The 18,399-nt window shown below is 41.0% G+C and overlaps 1 protein-coding gene across 5 annotated transcripts in view; it reads left to right on the top strand.

The window, feature by feature from the left end:
- LOC121190014 (protein FAM13B-like) overlaps positions 1-18,399 on the top strand; it is a 45,980-nt gene that overhangs the window by 272 nt on the left and 27,309 nt on the right. The window contains exons 2-19 of one of the 5 annotated variants that reach the window (XM_041050553.1): positions 447-648; positions 818-1,027; positions 1,793-1,973; positions 3,518-3,692; positions 4,212-4,333; positions 8,466-8,690; positions 8,911-9,028; positions 9,276-9,373; positions 10,147-10,204; positions 10,843-10,917; positions 12,394-12,598; positions 13,546-13,795; positions 13,951-14,083; positions 14,525-14,606; positions 15,479-15,714; positions 15,960-16,043; positions 17,279-17,383; positions 18,175-18,248. In XM_041050553.1, coding sequence (XP_040906487.1) covers positions 447-648; positions 818-1,027; positions 1,793-1,973; positions 3,518-3,692; positions 4,212-4,333; positions 8,466-8,690; positions 8,911-9,028; positions 9,276-9,373; positions 10,147-10,204; positions 10,843-10,917; positions 12,394-12,598; positions 13,546-13,795; positions 13,951-14,083; positions 14,525-14,606; positions 15,479-15,714; positions 15,960-16,043; positions 17,279-17,383; positions 18,175-18,248 — 2,633 coding nt within the window. Of the gene's footprint in view, positions 1-446; positions 649-817; positions 1,028-1,792; positions 1,974-3,517; positions 3,693-4,211; positions 4,334-8,465; positions 8,691-8,910; positions 9,029-9,275; positions 9,374-10,146; positions 10,205-10,842; positions 10,918-12,393; positions 12,599-13,545; positions 13,796-13,950; positions 14,084-14,524; positions 14,607-15,478; positions 15,715-15,959; positions 16,044-17,278; positions 17,384-18,174; positions 18,384-18,399 lie in introns of all 5 variants that reach the window. The other 4 variants (XM_041050550.1, XM_041050549.1, XM_041050552.1 and 1 more) reach the window with 4 other exon arrangements.

Raw genomic sequence — 18,399 nt, 5'->3', positions numbered from 1 at the left:
TGTTCAGCTGCTAATATTCTGAGTGGCAGAACACCTTTCTCACTGTTTTATTATCAAGTACCTCCAGTAGTTGGTTCAACCTGGAATTAAGCAGTGTGTGAAGGTAATGACTTGGTTTACGTTAGTCAAATGTTGTTGCCTTTACTTCTTAGATGTACATTAAACTTCATTAAATTGTATCTTGATTGACTATGTTTTTAAAGCAACTAACGTTTTCGCATCATAACATGGACCATCAGAGTCCATGTCAAGGTCCTCAAGCAATGAAGTGGACACCTCTAGATCACGTGGACGAGGTCTAGAGATATCAGGCCCTCACAACTTTTCTAAAACACCTGTGGTCATCCAGGACTGTTAAACGAGGTTTAACACGGAAACATACGGTGTATAAAGTTAATATGATTTCTGTATTTGAGTCATCTGTTGTATGCCCTCTTTCAATGCAGAGCGACTCATCTTCAGTGACAATCCTGAGGCCCAGCGCTAAAGTTAGCCCAGAGCTCATCGCTCCCACCATGGTTTCAGAGCCTGAACTGGCTGGCAAGTGTGTGTTTGGTGTCACCTTGGAAACACTGAGAGAAGAAGGACAGATGGTCTGTGGAATACCCCGTGTGCTAAGAGACATGGTGGAGTTTCTGGATAAGAATGGTAATAGAAGCACATCCTTCCAGCTGCTCTTTGATTCATTTATCCTACATCATCTCTACTTCCCTCTCCTTTCCTTCCCTCTTTCTTTCTCTCACTGTGTCAATGCAAGACAATACTCAAACATCACCAGCATGTGCGCTGACTGAATGTACTTGTTTCCTTATCACAGGAATGCACCACAGAGGTCTGTTCCGTCTGTGTAGTTCAGTGGCACGTATCAGGCAGCTAAGACAGCAGTGGGACTCTGGGGAAAGGGTGGACCTGGAGCATGAGGGAGATGTCCCCACTGTGGCCTCACTCCTCAAACTTTTCCTTCGGGAGCTACCCACCCCCATAGTTCCTGAAACCCAACGCAAACAGCTGGTTCTGAGCCTCACAGGTACTAGGAAAGGTACTTGGTAATGGTGCTGGACCGGCTTTGTTAGGATCAACTTTTATAAACTTTTTCAGACAATAATTGTAGGCATGATTAAATGAATGTAGTTATGGATGTTTTTTAGATTTGAGTATGGCACTGCTGAGCTCCGTCAATATGCCACTGTACCTCTGGACTCCTTTTGAGAGCTACAGTACAAGCATTAAACTGCTGAGACATGAGAGTGGCATAGAAGGGAAAAAAGTCTAGGTGTGTTGTTGGCAAGCATCTGCCTGACTTAAGTGTCCCTTAGCAAGAGGCTGAATCTCTTACTGATTCAGCAGTGATATTCTGCACCAAGTCTTGCATTCCAACCAATGTTTGGAAGAAGACAAGGGAAGTGAGTATGTCCTAAAGAATAAAACATTAATGAGGCTGAGGTAATACAGATTACAGCATAAGATAAAATGATTTTCCTTTGAGTAGCCTGTTATTTACTTAATAGAATTCAACTACTTCTGATAAATTAATTAATTAGTGGGAATTATTATACTAAGTTATTTTATGCTTATATGATAGTTCTCTATAATGAGGCAGATTGGTTCTCTAGTATTAGGCTATTATGTTCTTAAATTTCTTACTATATTTAAAGCCAAAAAGTGCCTTGTCCAGTATGTTAACATATCAACTACTGTGATATGTATTAGATTAAATGCTGTATATCTAGACACTCTAGTGATTGAAGTACATGTTGCTAAATACAGTTTTGATGTTTTTGTTTAATTTTAGGATATGCAGATGAGGCGGAAATGAACCATTCTCTGAGAGAAAATCTTCACCACCTCCCTGCTGACAACCTCATTATTTTGTCTTACCTCATCCACTTTCTGTCCAGAGTGGCCGCTCACAGCCAATCAAATCACATGCCCGTGGAAAATCTGGCAACCATCTTTGGGCCTTGTATATTTCAGTAAGTTGCTGTTGTCTGTTTGTCATGAGAGCAACCTTTAAAATGTCTGGCCCAATTCATCAGCCCCAGTGGTTGTGTGTCTGCTCCATTTTTCCACAGCTGCACCACTAAGCTGGGGTGGAGTTGGGTTTGTCCCTTCAAGGAAATGGCTGTGGATTATGGTTGATAACACAGAACATGACACACAGAGAGAGACAGATATAACAGAGGCCATCAGGATTTTGTCGGTTGCTTCTCCCCTCCTGTTTATATAACTCTGCCGTCACTGTAAACAAATGCAATCTCTCTAGGGCGACATACTTACATATAGTTTTTTGTTGTTTGAGTTTCTGCCACTATGGAAAAGACTTATTATATTGATTCAACACCTTTTCACTGTTCTCCCATACCATGGTCTCCCAGTCTCATTTAATGTATGTCAGCCTTGTTTTCCTCTGACAGTTAGCAGCATGTTATTGGAATGTGGTGTTAGTCACTCTTTACAGTTCTGCATACTTGGGGAAAATGTTAAGGCGATTATGGCCAGAGGAAGAAGAGTTGGCTAGGGGGTGTGGAGTTGGCATCAGAGGCTTGGAAAAAATTGGGGGTGGGTTTGGTTTGCGGTAGCTGAGCAGAGCTGGAGAATGTCCTGTGCTCTCAGCCTGTGGTTCCACATGCAGTACAACAACAGGGGAAGAGAGGAATGGTATAATGGCTTGAATGAAACAGATGAGAGAGTGAACGAGAGATTTGTGCTGGAAAAAATATTGAGCTGAACAAAGCTAATATTTAGCCGAAAAACAGTAGCTTTTAAGCTACTTTACATATCAATTTTAAATTAAATGACATTGTAGCACGTTCTTCCCATGCCGCATGTGTGACAGGTTCTTTGGCAATATTTGTCATCCAAGGCTCTTTCTAAACACTCTGTTGCCCTTATATGTGTTTGTTATGTAATCCATGTGATTACATGGCTGCTCCTGTCCTGTCATTCCAATTGACTTGCCTGCCACGTAAACATACATCTATTAATACTCAGATTTTTCACATTCTCTTCCCTGGGTGTATGCTATGTGAACCTCTACGTACCACGTTTACATTGGATGCCTAAATAAAACCCAGAATGGATGATGTCAACAACACCAAAACATACAAACACATGGTAACATGACAAATAGCTGCTTCTGGTAAACAGGTGAAGACCTTCCATTTTTATCTCAGGTGACACCTTTCGCCGTATTGTGAATGTTATGGCTAGAGGCTCTGCATATCTTTGAAATTTAGAAGTTGAAAGTGGTGCTTTACAATCTTTTAGTGCCTGTCTTAAATTTATCATTTATTATTGTTTGTTACGGGAAGTTTATTTTCCAAAGTGAGGTTTTTATTCACCATATGCATTCTGACCAGTTCATCTCAGTTCACTGCTGTATGTGCTTACTTCCACTAGATGGAACTCTTTTTCATCATGTTTGTCACAAGACTTAACAGAGGGCCCGACCGAATACACAGCACATTGTAAATGTGACATTATGTTGTTGTTGTTCCCTCATCTCTTCTTTATGTAGTGTCCCAGCAGGACCCAGGATGCTAGAAGAGCAGAGTGTGTGTAATGGCCTCTTGCTCCATCTTCTCCGGCATCAGAGGGTTCTCCTTCCAATCCCAGCCAAGAACACGGGGGCCTCCTCCGTCGCCTCCTCCTCACCCCCTCCTCCTAGTCTCTCTGCTCTTTCACGCTTTGAGGTGAACCACTTTATTTTGTTTTTTTTACATGAAATTGTTGCAGTGCTTATTCAGTTTCATGGTCTGTCTGCACATTTCGATTGCATCAATATTGCAGTAATTACAGCATTTATCAACAAATAGAACAATTTTATCTACCAATCTTTGAACACTATATATATGATGCACTATATACAGATACACTATATCTGCAGGTTGTAAAAAGACTTTCAGCTCCACCAAAAAAAAGGGTTTAGATGGTATTTAAAAGTCTTGAATTTCATTCATTTACAAAGGTTTTGAATATTTTTTCATGTCTTCCATACAAGCTAACAGTATTTATTAATCTATTTTTGTATGACATTTTACAGCTTTAAATTAAAAGTGGGATTGTTACTGGCGGCTGTTTAATCGCTTTAAGTGGAGTTTCCATCAGCGTCATCAGACTTTTAGTAAATACTGTTAGTTAATCCATCAATCATCTGTTTTATTATCTCTCTATAGTGGCGTGCATATGTTCACTCCTCTTGTTCTTGGTAGGTCCGACCTAGCAGCTGTCACTCAGAGCAGAGTAATGTGGACAGGCTGGAGGGAGAGACCACATCAGTCTCAGTGACCAGAGCTTTTAACCAAACAATACGGATTCAGTCTCAACTCAACAGGTACTGTCATCAACTTAGCATCAGTAACTTTGTAACTGCACAAGATAGATAGATAGATAGATAGATAGATACACACAGAACAGACAGACAGACAGACAGACAGACAGACAGACAGATATAAGCCTCTCCATTTATATACTCTTGTCCTGGGGGTATAATTAGGACCTGAGCTTTTTCCCTGTAGCATTTGACTCTATATTCAGCATTGTTTAGTCAGTTGTCAGGTTGATGGTCGTATCATTGGTGATAAGGCTAAGACGTCATTCACACAGAATTAAGGCCAGTCTCTGGAGGTCTTTTGCACTCACAGTCAAACTGTGTTGCTTTTGTTTTTATCATTGTCTGGCAGTCCTACTTCTTCTCTGGAAACTAGAGCTTTTCACTAGTGATAGAAATTTTATGTGCTTCCACATCACGGCTGTTTTTGACATGTCCCCTCTGTCTGACATATGATATATTCCAGTTCTTTAGGTATTCTTTGATGTCTTACTAGCTCAGGCTTACAAAAAATTATGTGAACAATCAGTAGAACATAGAAGCTTCACCACTGAAAGGTGCCTGCTTTCACCATTACCTACTATTACCCAATAACCAAAGAGGAGATTCTGGATCTCAGTGCTGTGATTCTTCAGACAGCTTTAGTTTAAAGTTTAAAGTTTAAAGGTTCAGGCATGCTTAATGAGATGTTATAAAAAGGAGAAGTAGACCAACTTTGTAATAGTAAAATAGTGAGATATTCAAGACAACAGGTCAGTTATTCATTCATTTAATAACCCAGGTCTGTTTTATTTTTCTCCGCTAACTATCATGGGCATTAGGGGCAGGTGACAAGTTGCAAAAAAAATCTTACTTAGAAGGCCTTAGATTGTCCTTTCAGTCTATTGGCAAACAGAAGTAGCATCACTCTTGCTGCTGGAAGGAGCAGAGAAATAGAACAATGACAAATTGGTCCCCCAGACAGAATCCACATACTGACGAGCCATCTGCTTGTGGGGAACTTTTCCCACTCAGAACTTAAAGGCTACTGTGCTATTTTCTAATTTTAAATCATGAATGTGGGTTGCCACGAGGTTGCAAAACAGGCATTAAATTACATTTATATATTTTGTGTTTTTGTCTGCCCCCAGTCTTGCATGTGACATGGCACTCACGTGCAATTGCTGTTTAATTCTGTGGCTGACGGCCAAGTGTGTGAGTACAGTTGTGTGTCTGGTATCTTAATTTGTGTTTATGTTTGGATGGGAGTTATGTTTGACGCTAATGGAGATAAAAAACATTTTCTTGCTGTTATTTTCAGCAGATGTGGTTCTGTTCACTTTGTGATGAAAAAGGTCTGTCCTCAGTCAAAGTCAGGTTAATTAAGATGTTATTTGAAAACAAGCATGAGGTATTACTGATAATATCGTTGCTGACTCAAGGCAAAATGAGATATGAAGGTCACAGAAATATTCAAAGGTAGCAGCATGGCAGCTAGATGTTAGACCATAATTAAACTACCCGCACGTGTCAGTTTAAAGAGGAGTCATCAGCAGATGTAATTGTACCAGTCCAACAGGTGGCATGTGCAGTGTGTGTGCCTTTCCCAGCTGACATGGGAAAAGGTTGGTGGCCGTGGAGGACTGTGCATAGCAGTACACTGGCAGACACAGCCTTCTATTTATTTCCACAGCTCATGCTGATGAACAGCTCCAGCTGCCCACCTGCCAGATGACTAATCCACACCCATTTCAGTTTGCTCTCACCCTGTAAAACCAGAAACGGATGCAATATCTCAATGTAGCCCAGAGCAAGAAAAGGTTCATCTGTGTAAAAAGTGGAGTTCTTTTCCAGGCATTAGGCACCTTCTGTCAGTGCATCATCACACGTCAGTTCATACTACACGGACACTTGTGGACATACCACGTATAGATATTAGATTCTAAGCTGTAAAATTTGTCCCACCTGCTGAGGAAGAGTGCCAAGCTTCAAGTAAAAGCTATACCAAGCTGGGTTTGTGTGTTCTCACTGCTTCTATGTGTTTGTTTTTTTAGCACTCGCAGGGCAAACAAATATCAACAATTTTTTCATCTAACAGCTTCCCACTCTCATCTGTTTAGCAGGGATAAGATGCTGCATCATTCCAACTATTTCTAGATCTAATATATTGTCTGAATCTAAGGCAAACAGCTTTTTCTTATTTTCTTATTAGTCCAAGCCTTGTTCCTTCAATTAAATGAGGGGGACCAGATTAAATGATTACAATAAATGTTCTATTTACTTATTACTGTCATGACAAGAACAACAGCACAGGATCCAGAGCGAGTAACCTCATTTGTCATAGTCCCTTTGTTAAAAATGTTTGACTTAGGTTTATCTGGCATTAACTCATAACAATGGGGCTGTTTTCAGTCATTTGCTTCTGTACGTCAGAGTGGGATTTGTCACTGGGATATTGTGCTTTCTCCAAAAATGTCGTTGCATGCTGTTTCATCTGGCCATGTCTGGACCCCTATGCTTCCCACTAACGTCACAGTCCATATTGATTCTAGTCTAATTATACCTAGAAAGGATTTGATTTCAAAACAAGTGTCTGCTTTCTGTCTCTTAGCAGTTGCACAAGATAATATTTCAAAAATGGAAATTTGATTCCTGCAAAAAGAACACAGAGTTTCAGACAGCCACTTACTCCAGTGACATTGTGCAGACATTGTGCGGTGATTGTTCCTAGCATGTTCCTTGGCATGTTTTTTTTTTTTTTAAATCACTACTGAAATTCTCCCTAACCTGCCCTAACCCTTGTATTTATTTGTCAGTTTTTGTGTGCTTTCTTGTCTCTGCTTCTCTGGCCTACTTCCACCTTTATTACAGTTCTAGAACTGTCATTCTTGACCCCACATATGAGAAAGTGCTTTTGTAAGTGACTTTATATTTGTGTCTGTGTGTACGTGCCTTGTAAAAATTGTGTGTGTGCGTGTGTGTGTGTGTGAACATTTGGGGTAATTGAAGGTGGTGGGTCAGCTCTCTGCCTCCGGGTGTCACTCATGTTGTTGACCATCAAGTACTTATCATCTGTGCTCCCTTTTCTTTATGTCTTTGGCTTTCTGCATCCCTCCAAAGCAGCAAGCTGTTCACTGTCACGTGTAATTTGTATGATAGACTGCTGTGAGTTTTGCATTAGCATTTTGGCAAAGGATGTTTTCATGTTATTTTGGTGGGCCTCTGTTAAGATGAAGGGAAACTTGAAGCAGAAAAGTAATTCATGTCTGCTCGGCTCCTTCTTTGACTAATAGCCTAATCAACAAGCATTACTTTCTTGCTGCTGCTGCGCTGACCCATCTGCTGTAGATTACAGCTCTGGAGTCACACACCGCTTTAAGCAAGTACGCGACCGATGGGCTGTTTTGGTTCAGCGGCAAATCAGTTGTGCATGCTTTTGCGGGTAGCAGCTCATTAGAGCTTCATGAGACGTGTCAGAGTGTAGCTTTAGATTAAGCGCTGCTGATTCATGACCTGCTGGATGTTTGTTTTCCGAACTACTTGCTGCAGAGTCTAGCAGTTTTCTCAGGGATTAATTGTAGGACATTCCAGACTTAACTCAAGTTAGCCTTGTGATATGCAGATTGATACCCTTAAAGTCTGTTGTTCAAGATTTTCTGTTCCTGCTACATAACATGGATCAATCTTAGTTTTATTGTAGTGCCATTTTATATAATACCTGTTTATGTCTCCACTGTCTTTAAGTCTACCTATGTATCAATTTGGATTGCCAGTTTGTGAAAAATCCCTTTGCCTGATATGTACCTTCCTCCAGTACAATATTTCTTTGCCACACTGGTCTTTGTGTTTTTACGTATCCCTACTGTTCTACAGTGGATCGTTAAAGCAAAGCCTTCTGGAGAAATGGGGCCACAGAGCATATTCTGTTAACAATTTATTTATTTCATAAATTATTATAAGAACTTTATTAATTGCTTAATCAACAATTGTAGCTCCAGGATAGTACTTCTTATTTATGCCTCGTCACTGATTTATAAAGCATTTGTAAGTGATTTATTAACTATTAATAAAGTCATTAGTAACACAACTTATAAACACATTATAAAGGATGTCTCATTAGAGACCCTTCACTCTTTCTCTCTCTGTCTTTCCATAGTCCTGACACACTGGCGCAGTGTTGTGAAACCAGCTCTGACGTCAGTGCTGACATTCAGAAGCTGATTCCAGACCAGGAAGATTTGGATGAGAAAGGTGAAAGTATGGAGGCAGGCTGTGCTCTCCCCCGCCCCACTGACCCAGGGCCAGAGCAACATCCGCACCAGAGCAGACCATCTCAAAATGTCCAAGGGGAGCAACCGGAGTTGGTGTTTAACACACAAGGGTGAGTGTCTTTCCTGTTTGTCTTCCCTTTTTTTTTTAATCTTCCCCCTTAACTCAAATGTGTTGTCCCTATTCACATCATTTTGAGAAGAAACATTTGCCCCCTTTCTTCTTCCCATCTGCCCTTTTCAAAACTCAAACACACAATCAGTTTTCATTAATACAACATTTTGGAATTGTGTACGTCCGCTACAGTTCAATGAGTTATTCTTCATCAACAGGACCTTTTCACAGATGTCACTATTCGAGTCCATATCAAAGGAGAAAGATGAGGCAGAAGTCAACGAGGTAGAGGATAGAAGGACACTTTCCTCACCCATCAAAGATGACTGTTCAATGGTGTGCTTTGTTGATTTTCTCATATTTTTTTTAGCTCATATTATTTCTTTTGTCTTTTTCTTTTCATTGACATTTAACTTAAAGATGTAGAAATGTTGTTAAAAAACAATGTACAGACCACTGCTGCCTCCTACACATGCTGAAAAATACATTCTGTGGAGTATGTAGTGTAGCATAATTATACTTCTAATCATTAAAGTGGAAAATCATTTTGAACATCAGGTTTATGGATTAAATTGTTTTTCAGGCTTCTACAGATGCAGAGCAGACATCATCTGTTTCAGACTGCTGCATAGTGAATGAATCACAGAGAAAAACCCAATTGCAGAGTCACCACACACAGAGGTGAGAGGAAAGCTTCTACATGAAGACTATACAAGATGGCATTTTGTTGCAGTTGTGTTTTCCTTCCTTGTTTCTGCTTTGTACTGTTTTCATAGCAACAAACATTTGTTCTTAGTTCTTGTCATTTAACATTTAAATAACAAAACATTGAAGCGATATAGAAATGTATAATTTCAGACTTTCCTACATCTGCTATGTGAAATTTTACCAAGACTGAAACACAACCTCAAATCAAAGAGAAGTACTATTGTGAAAAGGGGCATGGTAGTAGCTTTGGAGCAGTAAAAGTGTATCAGATTCAATTTTATCTGATGGCTCTGGATGTTACAGTTGTTTTTGACCTCATCCACTCTTGTGCTTGGTTTCTCAGTTCGGCTCAGCTCTCAGCCCTGCAGTCAAACGGGAAGTAGGTTATCGGAGCAATATGCTGCTCACAGTCATGGTTTTGATATGATTCCAGTCCAAATAACACGGACTGCCACAGGGGCTCACGTGGAGCAGACCAACTAGCTAGCTAGAATGGGTCGGCCTAACATGGTGGCGCACTGACTTTTTGTTTGTGCTCCCTCCAGAGAGCCACAGGACAGGTCATCTCAGTTATGCCTCATTAGTGTCAGACATGAATAAGCCATAACCTTAATGGCAGACAGAGCACAATGCGTATTGGAGTCACATGGACACAGGTTATCTGTTCATAAAGAGAAACTGTTGATATTTTGAGTGTTCTTTTCTTTACGAATGCTTAATGTGATTTTATTTATTTTGTGTTTCAGTCTGCTGTGCTGCATAGAGCATAAGACAGAGGACAAAACCAAACTGTCTGAATGGAAGGTAAGCAGACCTTTGTGAAACCTATGGCTGCCATCTCCAAGTCATTTCTACAGACGGTACTTAAGAGCAGTACTTAAATTCCTCAGTGAAGATCATTCTGTGATAGTCAGGTTTGAGAGTTTGTATCCTTAGGCTCACAAGCTAGCAAAATGTAATTCACTTGAAAACTCACCACTGAGCCTTAAAGGTTAGTCAGTTCACCAAAATTCAAATGTTAGATCAACAACAAAACTTTAAAGTGAAACAAATGTTTATTTAAATTGTTAGTACAAATAAAAGGGGTAGATTTTAAATGGTTGCATAGCTAAACAGATTGACACCAGGACTGACACACAAAGAGGTTACTGTGATATCCATAATAATAGATTATTTTGTTTAGCAGTTGCTAACAAAAGACATGCAAAATACCCTCTTTAATTATGATGGTTACCCAGCAGGGTGATGATTCCAAACTGGGGGAAATTAGCCAAATTTGAAAATATATACTGGTTTTGACTTTTGTTAAACTATTCAAACTGTTGTCTAGTGTAGTATAGATAAAAATCTCTATGTATGTGTCACTGTAACGTACATTTTTGCGTGTGCATGCCCACTTTGGGAATGAGACTTCATCAGTGCGTGTGCTATCTGTTCCTCAGGGCAGGAGAGGAGGAGGATTTAGTGGTTCTCCTGACAGACACAATGATTACAGAGCCAGGGACAACAGCTATGACGTAGGTTCTCCTTCCCCTCAGTCTTTTCAGATACACAAATTAACACTTTTTTTTTAGGTTGAGGGTATCTATGACAACAGGACTGCTGATACCTCCAGTGATTGTGTGTGCTTGTGCGCCTGTGTGTTTATGTGCACACCTGTATGTGTATTGCTAGGTGTGAGCTTGCCTTTCTGTGGGTGTTTTGCTTCAGTAATAACAGCCTCGCTCCTTCCCCTCCCTTCCATCCTTCCACCTCTTCTGTGTGACGCACGCAGCAATGTTTCTTTTTTTTTTTTTATGAATGAACAGCCGAAGAGGGCGAGAAACAAGAAGCCGAGCCCTTATATGCTGCTGCTTTTGATGATGATGGTGATGCTGAAAATGATGTCACAGCACCTAAATGAGCAAAAATAAATTGCCATAGTAATAATTGCCATGTAGTCCAATGCCCTGACTGAGCCCAGTATGTTTTTGGTGCCTCTCAGTTACAAATCTTTTTTTTTTCACTGTGCATAGCGCCATCAGAATTTATTGCATATACACCCACTTATACACACACACACACATACCAAGCCGAACAGCTACGTGACTCCCCACAGCGCCATCAAATAGACTCCTTAGCTCGGTCTGACAACGTTGCCTTGGAAACGCCTCGTCATATACAGTACCTCTCTCCTCCCTTGCACACATACCCACACCACACGCACGGACACGAGTGGTATTCCCGCCGACCCCCTTCCTCCGTGCATGATGAATAATCCATGTGGAGGCAGTTCAGCAGCTGAAGTGCCGGGAATGCCAGTCAGACGGAAAAGCATATGGATGTAGGGATTCTCTTCGGGGGCCTGCTATACTTTCATACACTCACACACCCACAAACAAGCAAATCAGGTGATCTGGGAATCACAGCGATACTGTTAATGGAATTACAGCATGTTGCTCATCAGGGATCCCACGCTGGATGCTGATGCACATTAGGAATGTGACTCACTGACTGACAAAAGTCAGCAGGATAGCTGGTTGAATGCCTGGCTGCCTGACAAGCTTCTAGTTGCACAGAGACCTGAGGCAAGCTACAACAGAAGTCTGTTTTTGTAATGATCATTTTTATCTGTTTTTCTAACTGACTGGGAGCTTTGCAAGATCAAACATTTGCTTTTATTTTTTGAGAAGTTTGTTCCGCGTACTTCAGCCACCCCCAAAAGCAGCCTGCTTATAGAGCTGTGTTCTGCCTTTTGAGTCATACCTTTCTCAGGAGGACGAGGCAACCACTCATCTCACCCCATCCTGCAACCTTCTGCCTAACCAAGCTTCAGCAGCAGAATATTTATTTTCATCAGAGAGAGTAAAATGGTTTTACAGGATTTCTCAAGATTCCTGAGCAGCTTGTGACACACTGAAGACTCCCTCCACGCAAACTACGACACGTCTTTCTGGCTTCTCCTGTCCCTGCCCATCTGCATCCCTGAAGCCATGTTCTGCTTCTGTTTCCAGAGCCCCTCCCTCAAGCTACAAGCCCTGGAGACTGACTTGGGACCCCATCCGGCATTGGTAGACCCCCAAGTTCGGGACAACCTACCTGCCGAGCAACAGCCTCTTTCTACTGAAGAGCAGAGCCTGCATTTGACCCACAAGCTGCTCCTCCACTCGCCACCATCGCCACCTGTTCAGGATAACACAGTGGACTCATCACAGACGGGTAAGACAATGACATCCTGATACAATGAAATGATAAGATTATGATATAAAAATGATAATATTCAAGTTTCTGAACTTCCAGTGTTAAACATTTTCCTCTTGCACTGTGGAGCAAAGAGAAAAACTATAACAACACATCACCAATGATTTAATTGATGTACTTTTGTCACAAATTTATTTATGAAATTGTATTGCTCAAGCGCCTCACAGTAGAGTACTTTAAGCCTGGGATCTCAGTGGAAATCAAACCCATTAACCTGCCAGTGCAAGAGCCATACTCCATACATACTGTATTTATACTTTTATTTATAGTGTCTACTTCATCAGAGCATCTTCCTAGCTGCTGTAATTCCTTTGGTGCATGTTAAACAGTAGTCAGTAAGTCTTGACAGCAAGCTACAAGCTTCATCTTTTCCAAAAGCTGGGTGTGTCTTTTTTTTTTGGATAAGTTGAGTAGCAGTGCACCAAGGTACAATGCTGCCACTGTTGTATCACTGTATAGCTGTCTGTGACATGAAGAATTGGTACATATATTCAATAATATATCATATTTTTAATTTCAAGACTCTACTGTAGATTTTTTTTGTTTGTTTGGTTTTTATGTCTTTGTTCTGGGTAAACACTGAAAGGAACCAGTATTTTCTAACCATCGGGATCATTACTGCTAAAAATAAAAACTTTACTGTATTTTAAGAGACAGACCAAAGTAAAGTTTTCCCAGGAAAGATGTCATGTGTGTGTACCTTGATTAAGAAAGTTATTTGTCGTTCTTTCATTCTCCTTCTGTACTCCTTGTTTTCTTTTCTACCTCTCCTCACTACCCCTTATCTCCCTCTCACCCTTCTCTTATTTTGTCCCATTTATTCCAGCAGAGTAAAAAAGTCAAAATGAATATAGATTTTAGTTAATATTTTGTCCTTTCTCTCTCTCTCTCTCTCTCTCTTACAGTACACACCCCATCCCCTCAGTCATCAGAGTCCAGTCCTTCCCTCTCCACTGCCACTCTTTCTAAGGAAATTTCAGGGGATGATACGCCATCGAGTCCAGCAGGCCTTAACACCAGCCCGCTACTCTCTCGTTTTACGACGACCGACTGCCCCGTTCCCTCGCCACGCTGCCCCAATCTCAGCCACAGCCTGCGGTACAACTTAGACCCAGATACAGCCCCTTCTCCACCATGTTCACAGCACATACGCATGTAAGACAACAGTTTCCTCATTAGCTTTATTTAGAAATATTTATGAACAGTTATAATTAGATGCATGTTAGAAATATCGAGCCCTTATTTCATAATAAGGCATAAATATGCAGAATGTCAAGAATGTGAGTGAATGTATACTTTTCTGTCTTCAGGGCTCGTTGTGGCGTCCATACAGAGCCAGATGAGGGCTCTGCGTCCATCTCAATGCTCAACAGACACATCCACACCCTAAGGAAGAGGATCAGGCATTTTGAGGAGCGGTTTGAACAGGAGAAGCATTATAAGGTGAGGAAGGAAATCAGAGCTTCTTGGACAGCTGGATTATCTTGAGTCATGACTGGATTTCCTTAGAGTGTTGCCTCTCTCCAAAGCAAATATCCAGCGCTCTCAGAGTCATGGAAGGGTTTCATTTTTCTTCTGTTTTTTGGTAGCATGTCAGACAGGGTGTGTTAGGGATGTTTCAGTTCTAAACTGATGCTAACCACAAACATCATACTATAGTGAATTACTCCCTCTGCTGGTACATTGGAAAAATCACCATTGTTACACAATGGATCCTCAGTCAACTGGTCGATAGTGCTGCAGTGCCACACAGGATATTTGTAAACCTGTAAAACAACAAGACGTGGAACAAAGGGCCAAAGTAAGTAAAGTAAGACCCATTCCTGGTTATTAATGCAAGAGACAGCCCCAGTTCTCTTCACGATTGTTGTTACTGTTTTTCAGCCGGCCCATAATGACAAGACAGCCCATCCAGAGGTAGCCAGACTGATGAAGGAGCTCATCAAGAGTCGCAAGCAGCTTAAAGGTCAGTTACATCACCATAAGCGCACAGTCAAACACATGAATTAATGATTGCAGTGGTAGAAGAAATACTCAGATCTTTTCTTAAGTGAAAGTACAGAGGTATTGTCATCTAAATGTATCAAAAATGAAAGTGCTCATTACACAGGAAAATTGTCCCTGTGGCAGACCTAATACAATTAGTGAGTACCATTTCTCTGTTGTAGCTGGTTGAGCTAGTTTGAACTATTGACCCTTTGCCCCTTCCAAAGGGTCACAAGATAAATCATAGGGGTCATGAGATGATTAATATTGTAGGAAAGAAGAACAAAGCTCATATACACACATATAACATAATAATTTTTTTGGTAGATTCTCTAATCTTTGCTGTTTTTGTGAAAATAAACCTCTGAGGTGGTTTAAATGAAACCAGATGTATAGAGGGAAATTCAGTCTTTGGTGGAACAGCTAAGAACTCTGACATCTGAAATATGATGGCCCGACAAGACCCTGCTCTTTTGTAGCGTCAAAATCCAAATGGTTGGAAACTACTGGTTTGGTCACTGACAATGTACTGTATTTTATCAGTTTATCATATGTTTTTTATGTAAAATCTTAATCTGAAAATGATCTATAGCTGTAAAATATATTTTCCTCTGAAATGTAGTGGAGTAGAAGTATAAAGTAGCAGCCACTGAATGATTGCAACAATACCCAAATGTACACAATTTATAGTCCAGGAAACTTATATCAATAACTTGATGAAAGCCTTTTTGCAGTTGTGAACATGGGGAATGTATTTTGTGGTTTACCAGAGAAACAAAGTCCACATTTTAGGTTTACTGGGTCCCCGTTCTCATGTCACCATATTTTTGTGAACTGTTATTCTCCCTTCAGAGCTAAAGCTGAGGCAGTCAGAAGAAGGGGGGCTCAGAGGGCAGGGGCTTTTTAACCCACCAGCCGAAACATGCAGGAACAACGTAGACAAAAGGGAGGGAACACTAACAGGAACTGAGCTTCAGCAACTTAACAACAACAGCAACACCAAGCCAAATGTGGAGGAAACAGTCAACATTATAACCAACAGACTGAAGGAGAGACGACGAGAGCTGGGCCTGCCTGAGAGCATTAAGGTTGATATTGCAGAATTGCTTCCACCACACACACAAATGCTGTCATGCAAGTTCGGTGGTCAGATTCCCTGGGCTGGGAGTGAGAATCTGTCTGTTTCTCACTCTGGATAAATGAAGTGCAGAAAATCACATACGATTATTCTCTTGCAACAGTAAACACCAAAACAGAAGATTACAATCAGATATGAAATTTGTTGACCAGTGTGATGGTCTGTTAACAGTTTTCCCTGTGACTTCATGTGCAGGAGATGTCTCATTACCAGATGACTATGGAGAAGACCAGCATGCAGAAGTGTTTGCTCTACTTTGAGAGTCTGCACGGACGACCGGTGAGACCAACCTGGATGACTATTTGGGGTGGTGAAAAAAATAGATTATTGCTTAATCGCGATTATATTGTGGATGATTATAAGTCATTCATTCATTCATTATCTACCGCTTAATCCTCTATCAGGGTGATTATAAGTCGATTATTAAATTTCCAAAGATCTATTTTTTTTTGTAATACACTGAAGTGACTCTCCAGTTACTGGCTGTCATACAGGATTTAACGAGAGGCGCGTGAAATGAACGAAGAAAAAACATTAACGGACAACCAACCAATCCAAAATTTTGGTTTTCACGGCAGGAGTTCTAAACACGTACGTTGTCTGCAAAGTTTGCCGCACTAAGCTAAAGTACTGTGCAACACGAGGGCTTCAGGTTCGAAACCCGGTCTGAGCTCTTCTGCACAAAGTTTACATGTTCTCCCTGTGCCTGCGTGGGTTTTCTCCGGGTACTCTGGCTTTCTCCCACAATCCCAAAAACATGCACATTAGATTAACTGGCTACCTTACATTGTCCCCAGGTGAGTGTGTGCGTGTGTAGTTATCTGTCTTTGCGTGTCGGCCTTGCGATTGACTGGCGACCAGTTCACGGTGTACCCCGCCTCTCGCCCGTAGTCAGCTGGAATAGGCTCCAGCTCCCATTCGCAGGGACGTATCAAGCGGTATAGATAACGGATGGATGAGGGCTCACATGTCGCGCTTCCATCCAGAGGAGGCTGCGTGAGCTAAAGACAACCGCCTGAAGCCTGTCATGCCACCAAACCAACGTACTTTCCACGAGGTGATTTTTTAAAAAAATAAAAAATAAATAAAATAATAGTAATAATGAAAAAATAATAATAATGATCATTTGGAAGTTACAGCTATACTACTCAATACTGAAGGTCATTTGAGATGTCTCTGAATAAAAGAAGTTGAGTAACTCAGCAGCTGACTTTTTTTTAATGGTGCAATACGTTTATGGCGTATTTTGGGTTACTATTGTCAAATGGAAACTCAATAATTGATTGGTAATCGAATCGAAACCTCAATAATCGAATCGAATCAGGAAATTGGACCGCTAAACCACCCCTAATGACTATATTAAGTTTATCTCTTATTTCTTTACATGATGGCTCCTCTTCAGTGCTTTTATTCTGTACTGCCAGCTCTCTGGCCTACCATCATTCGTTTATTTTTCTATCACCAATAACAAAGTGGATTCTCTTTGTGCCTTTTTTCTGCCTGTATATCCTCAGAGTACCAGGCAGGAGCGGACTCTGATGAAACCTTTCTACGATCGGTACCGTCTTCTCAAGCAGCTGCTGCTTTTTTCTTCTACTTCAACAGTCATAACAACCATTGTGAGTAACTGCATGCTACTGAATACTGAATATTGGATGCGACAGGTTTGTCCTGTAGAGACGGAGGAGATCTCCAGAACTACACAAACCCTCTGTATTTCACTCATGAGGATAATCCCGCACGGCTTTTGAAGCCTATGTAGAAGAGTGTCACACTACTGTCATCTAGTGGCCAAATGTAAAACCTGCATCAAGTTGAGTTGAGTTCATTCAGTAAAATAAAATTCAAAAGATTCAAAGATTCTGTCTGCCTGAGTTACATCAGCATGTGGACTTCCCTACCAGTGAAAACACCACACTGGACTTTACACAAACTGCAAAGGAGCATACAAGGCCTCCCTCTCCCCCACCTGGGTCTCTTGGACCATATCACCATCCTGCTGAGACCTGTGTACAGTTTGAGTTTGCAAAACATAACCATTGCACTATTTCTTGTTAACCTACTTGCACAATAACAACTTGTGTTTACAACAGTTCACACTGTACTACCACTGCTACCTTATAAAAACATATTGTCACTCTGTAAATCTATTTCCAGGTCAATTTTTTCATATTTGTACGTATGTATGTATGTATGTATGTCTGTCTGTCTGTCTGTATGTATGTATGTGTATACACACACAAATCATCCCATACCATGACTAGCTGACTAGCTCACAAAAAGTTAAATAGAGCTGCTTAAGACAAACTATACTACCCTTTGATCACTTATGGTTCACTTCATCTTTTTAGTTAAGCCTTTATTTTGACAGAAAAGTAATCTCTCTGTGTGCATGTGTGTATGTACATAGGAGGAAGAAGAGGGCTCGGATGAAGAGCGTCCCAAACAGCGAAGCCCCAGGCAGCAGCCACCGAAACCTCCCAGGTGTGTGTTCTCTGACGACTCACTGCATCTACCTTCACTAGAAATGTCTGAAACACCTCTCGTGTCCCCACTGGAGGAGGTGAAGAGTCTCCAGCCGCAGATCATCACCATGGCATCATTACACGAAGCTTCCAGGTATGGTTTGTGTGTG

The sequence above is a fragment of the Toxotes jaculatrix genome, chromosome 11, assembly GCF_017976425.1.
Source record: "Toxotes jaculatrix isolate fToxJac2 chromosome 11, fToxJac2.pri, whole genome shotgun sequence".
Taxonomy (NCBI): Eukaryota; Metazoa; Chordata; class Actinopteri; family Toxotidae; genus Toxotes; species Toxotes jaculatrix.
This window is presented reverse-complemented; position numbering and strand designations above follow the sequence as displayed.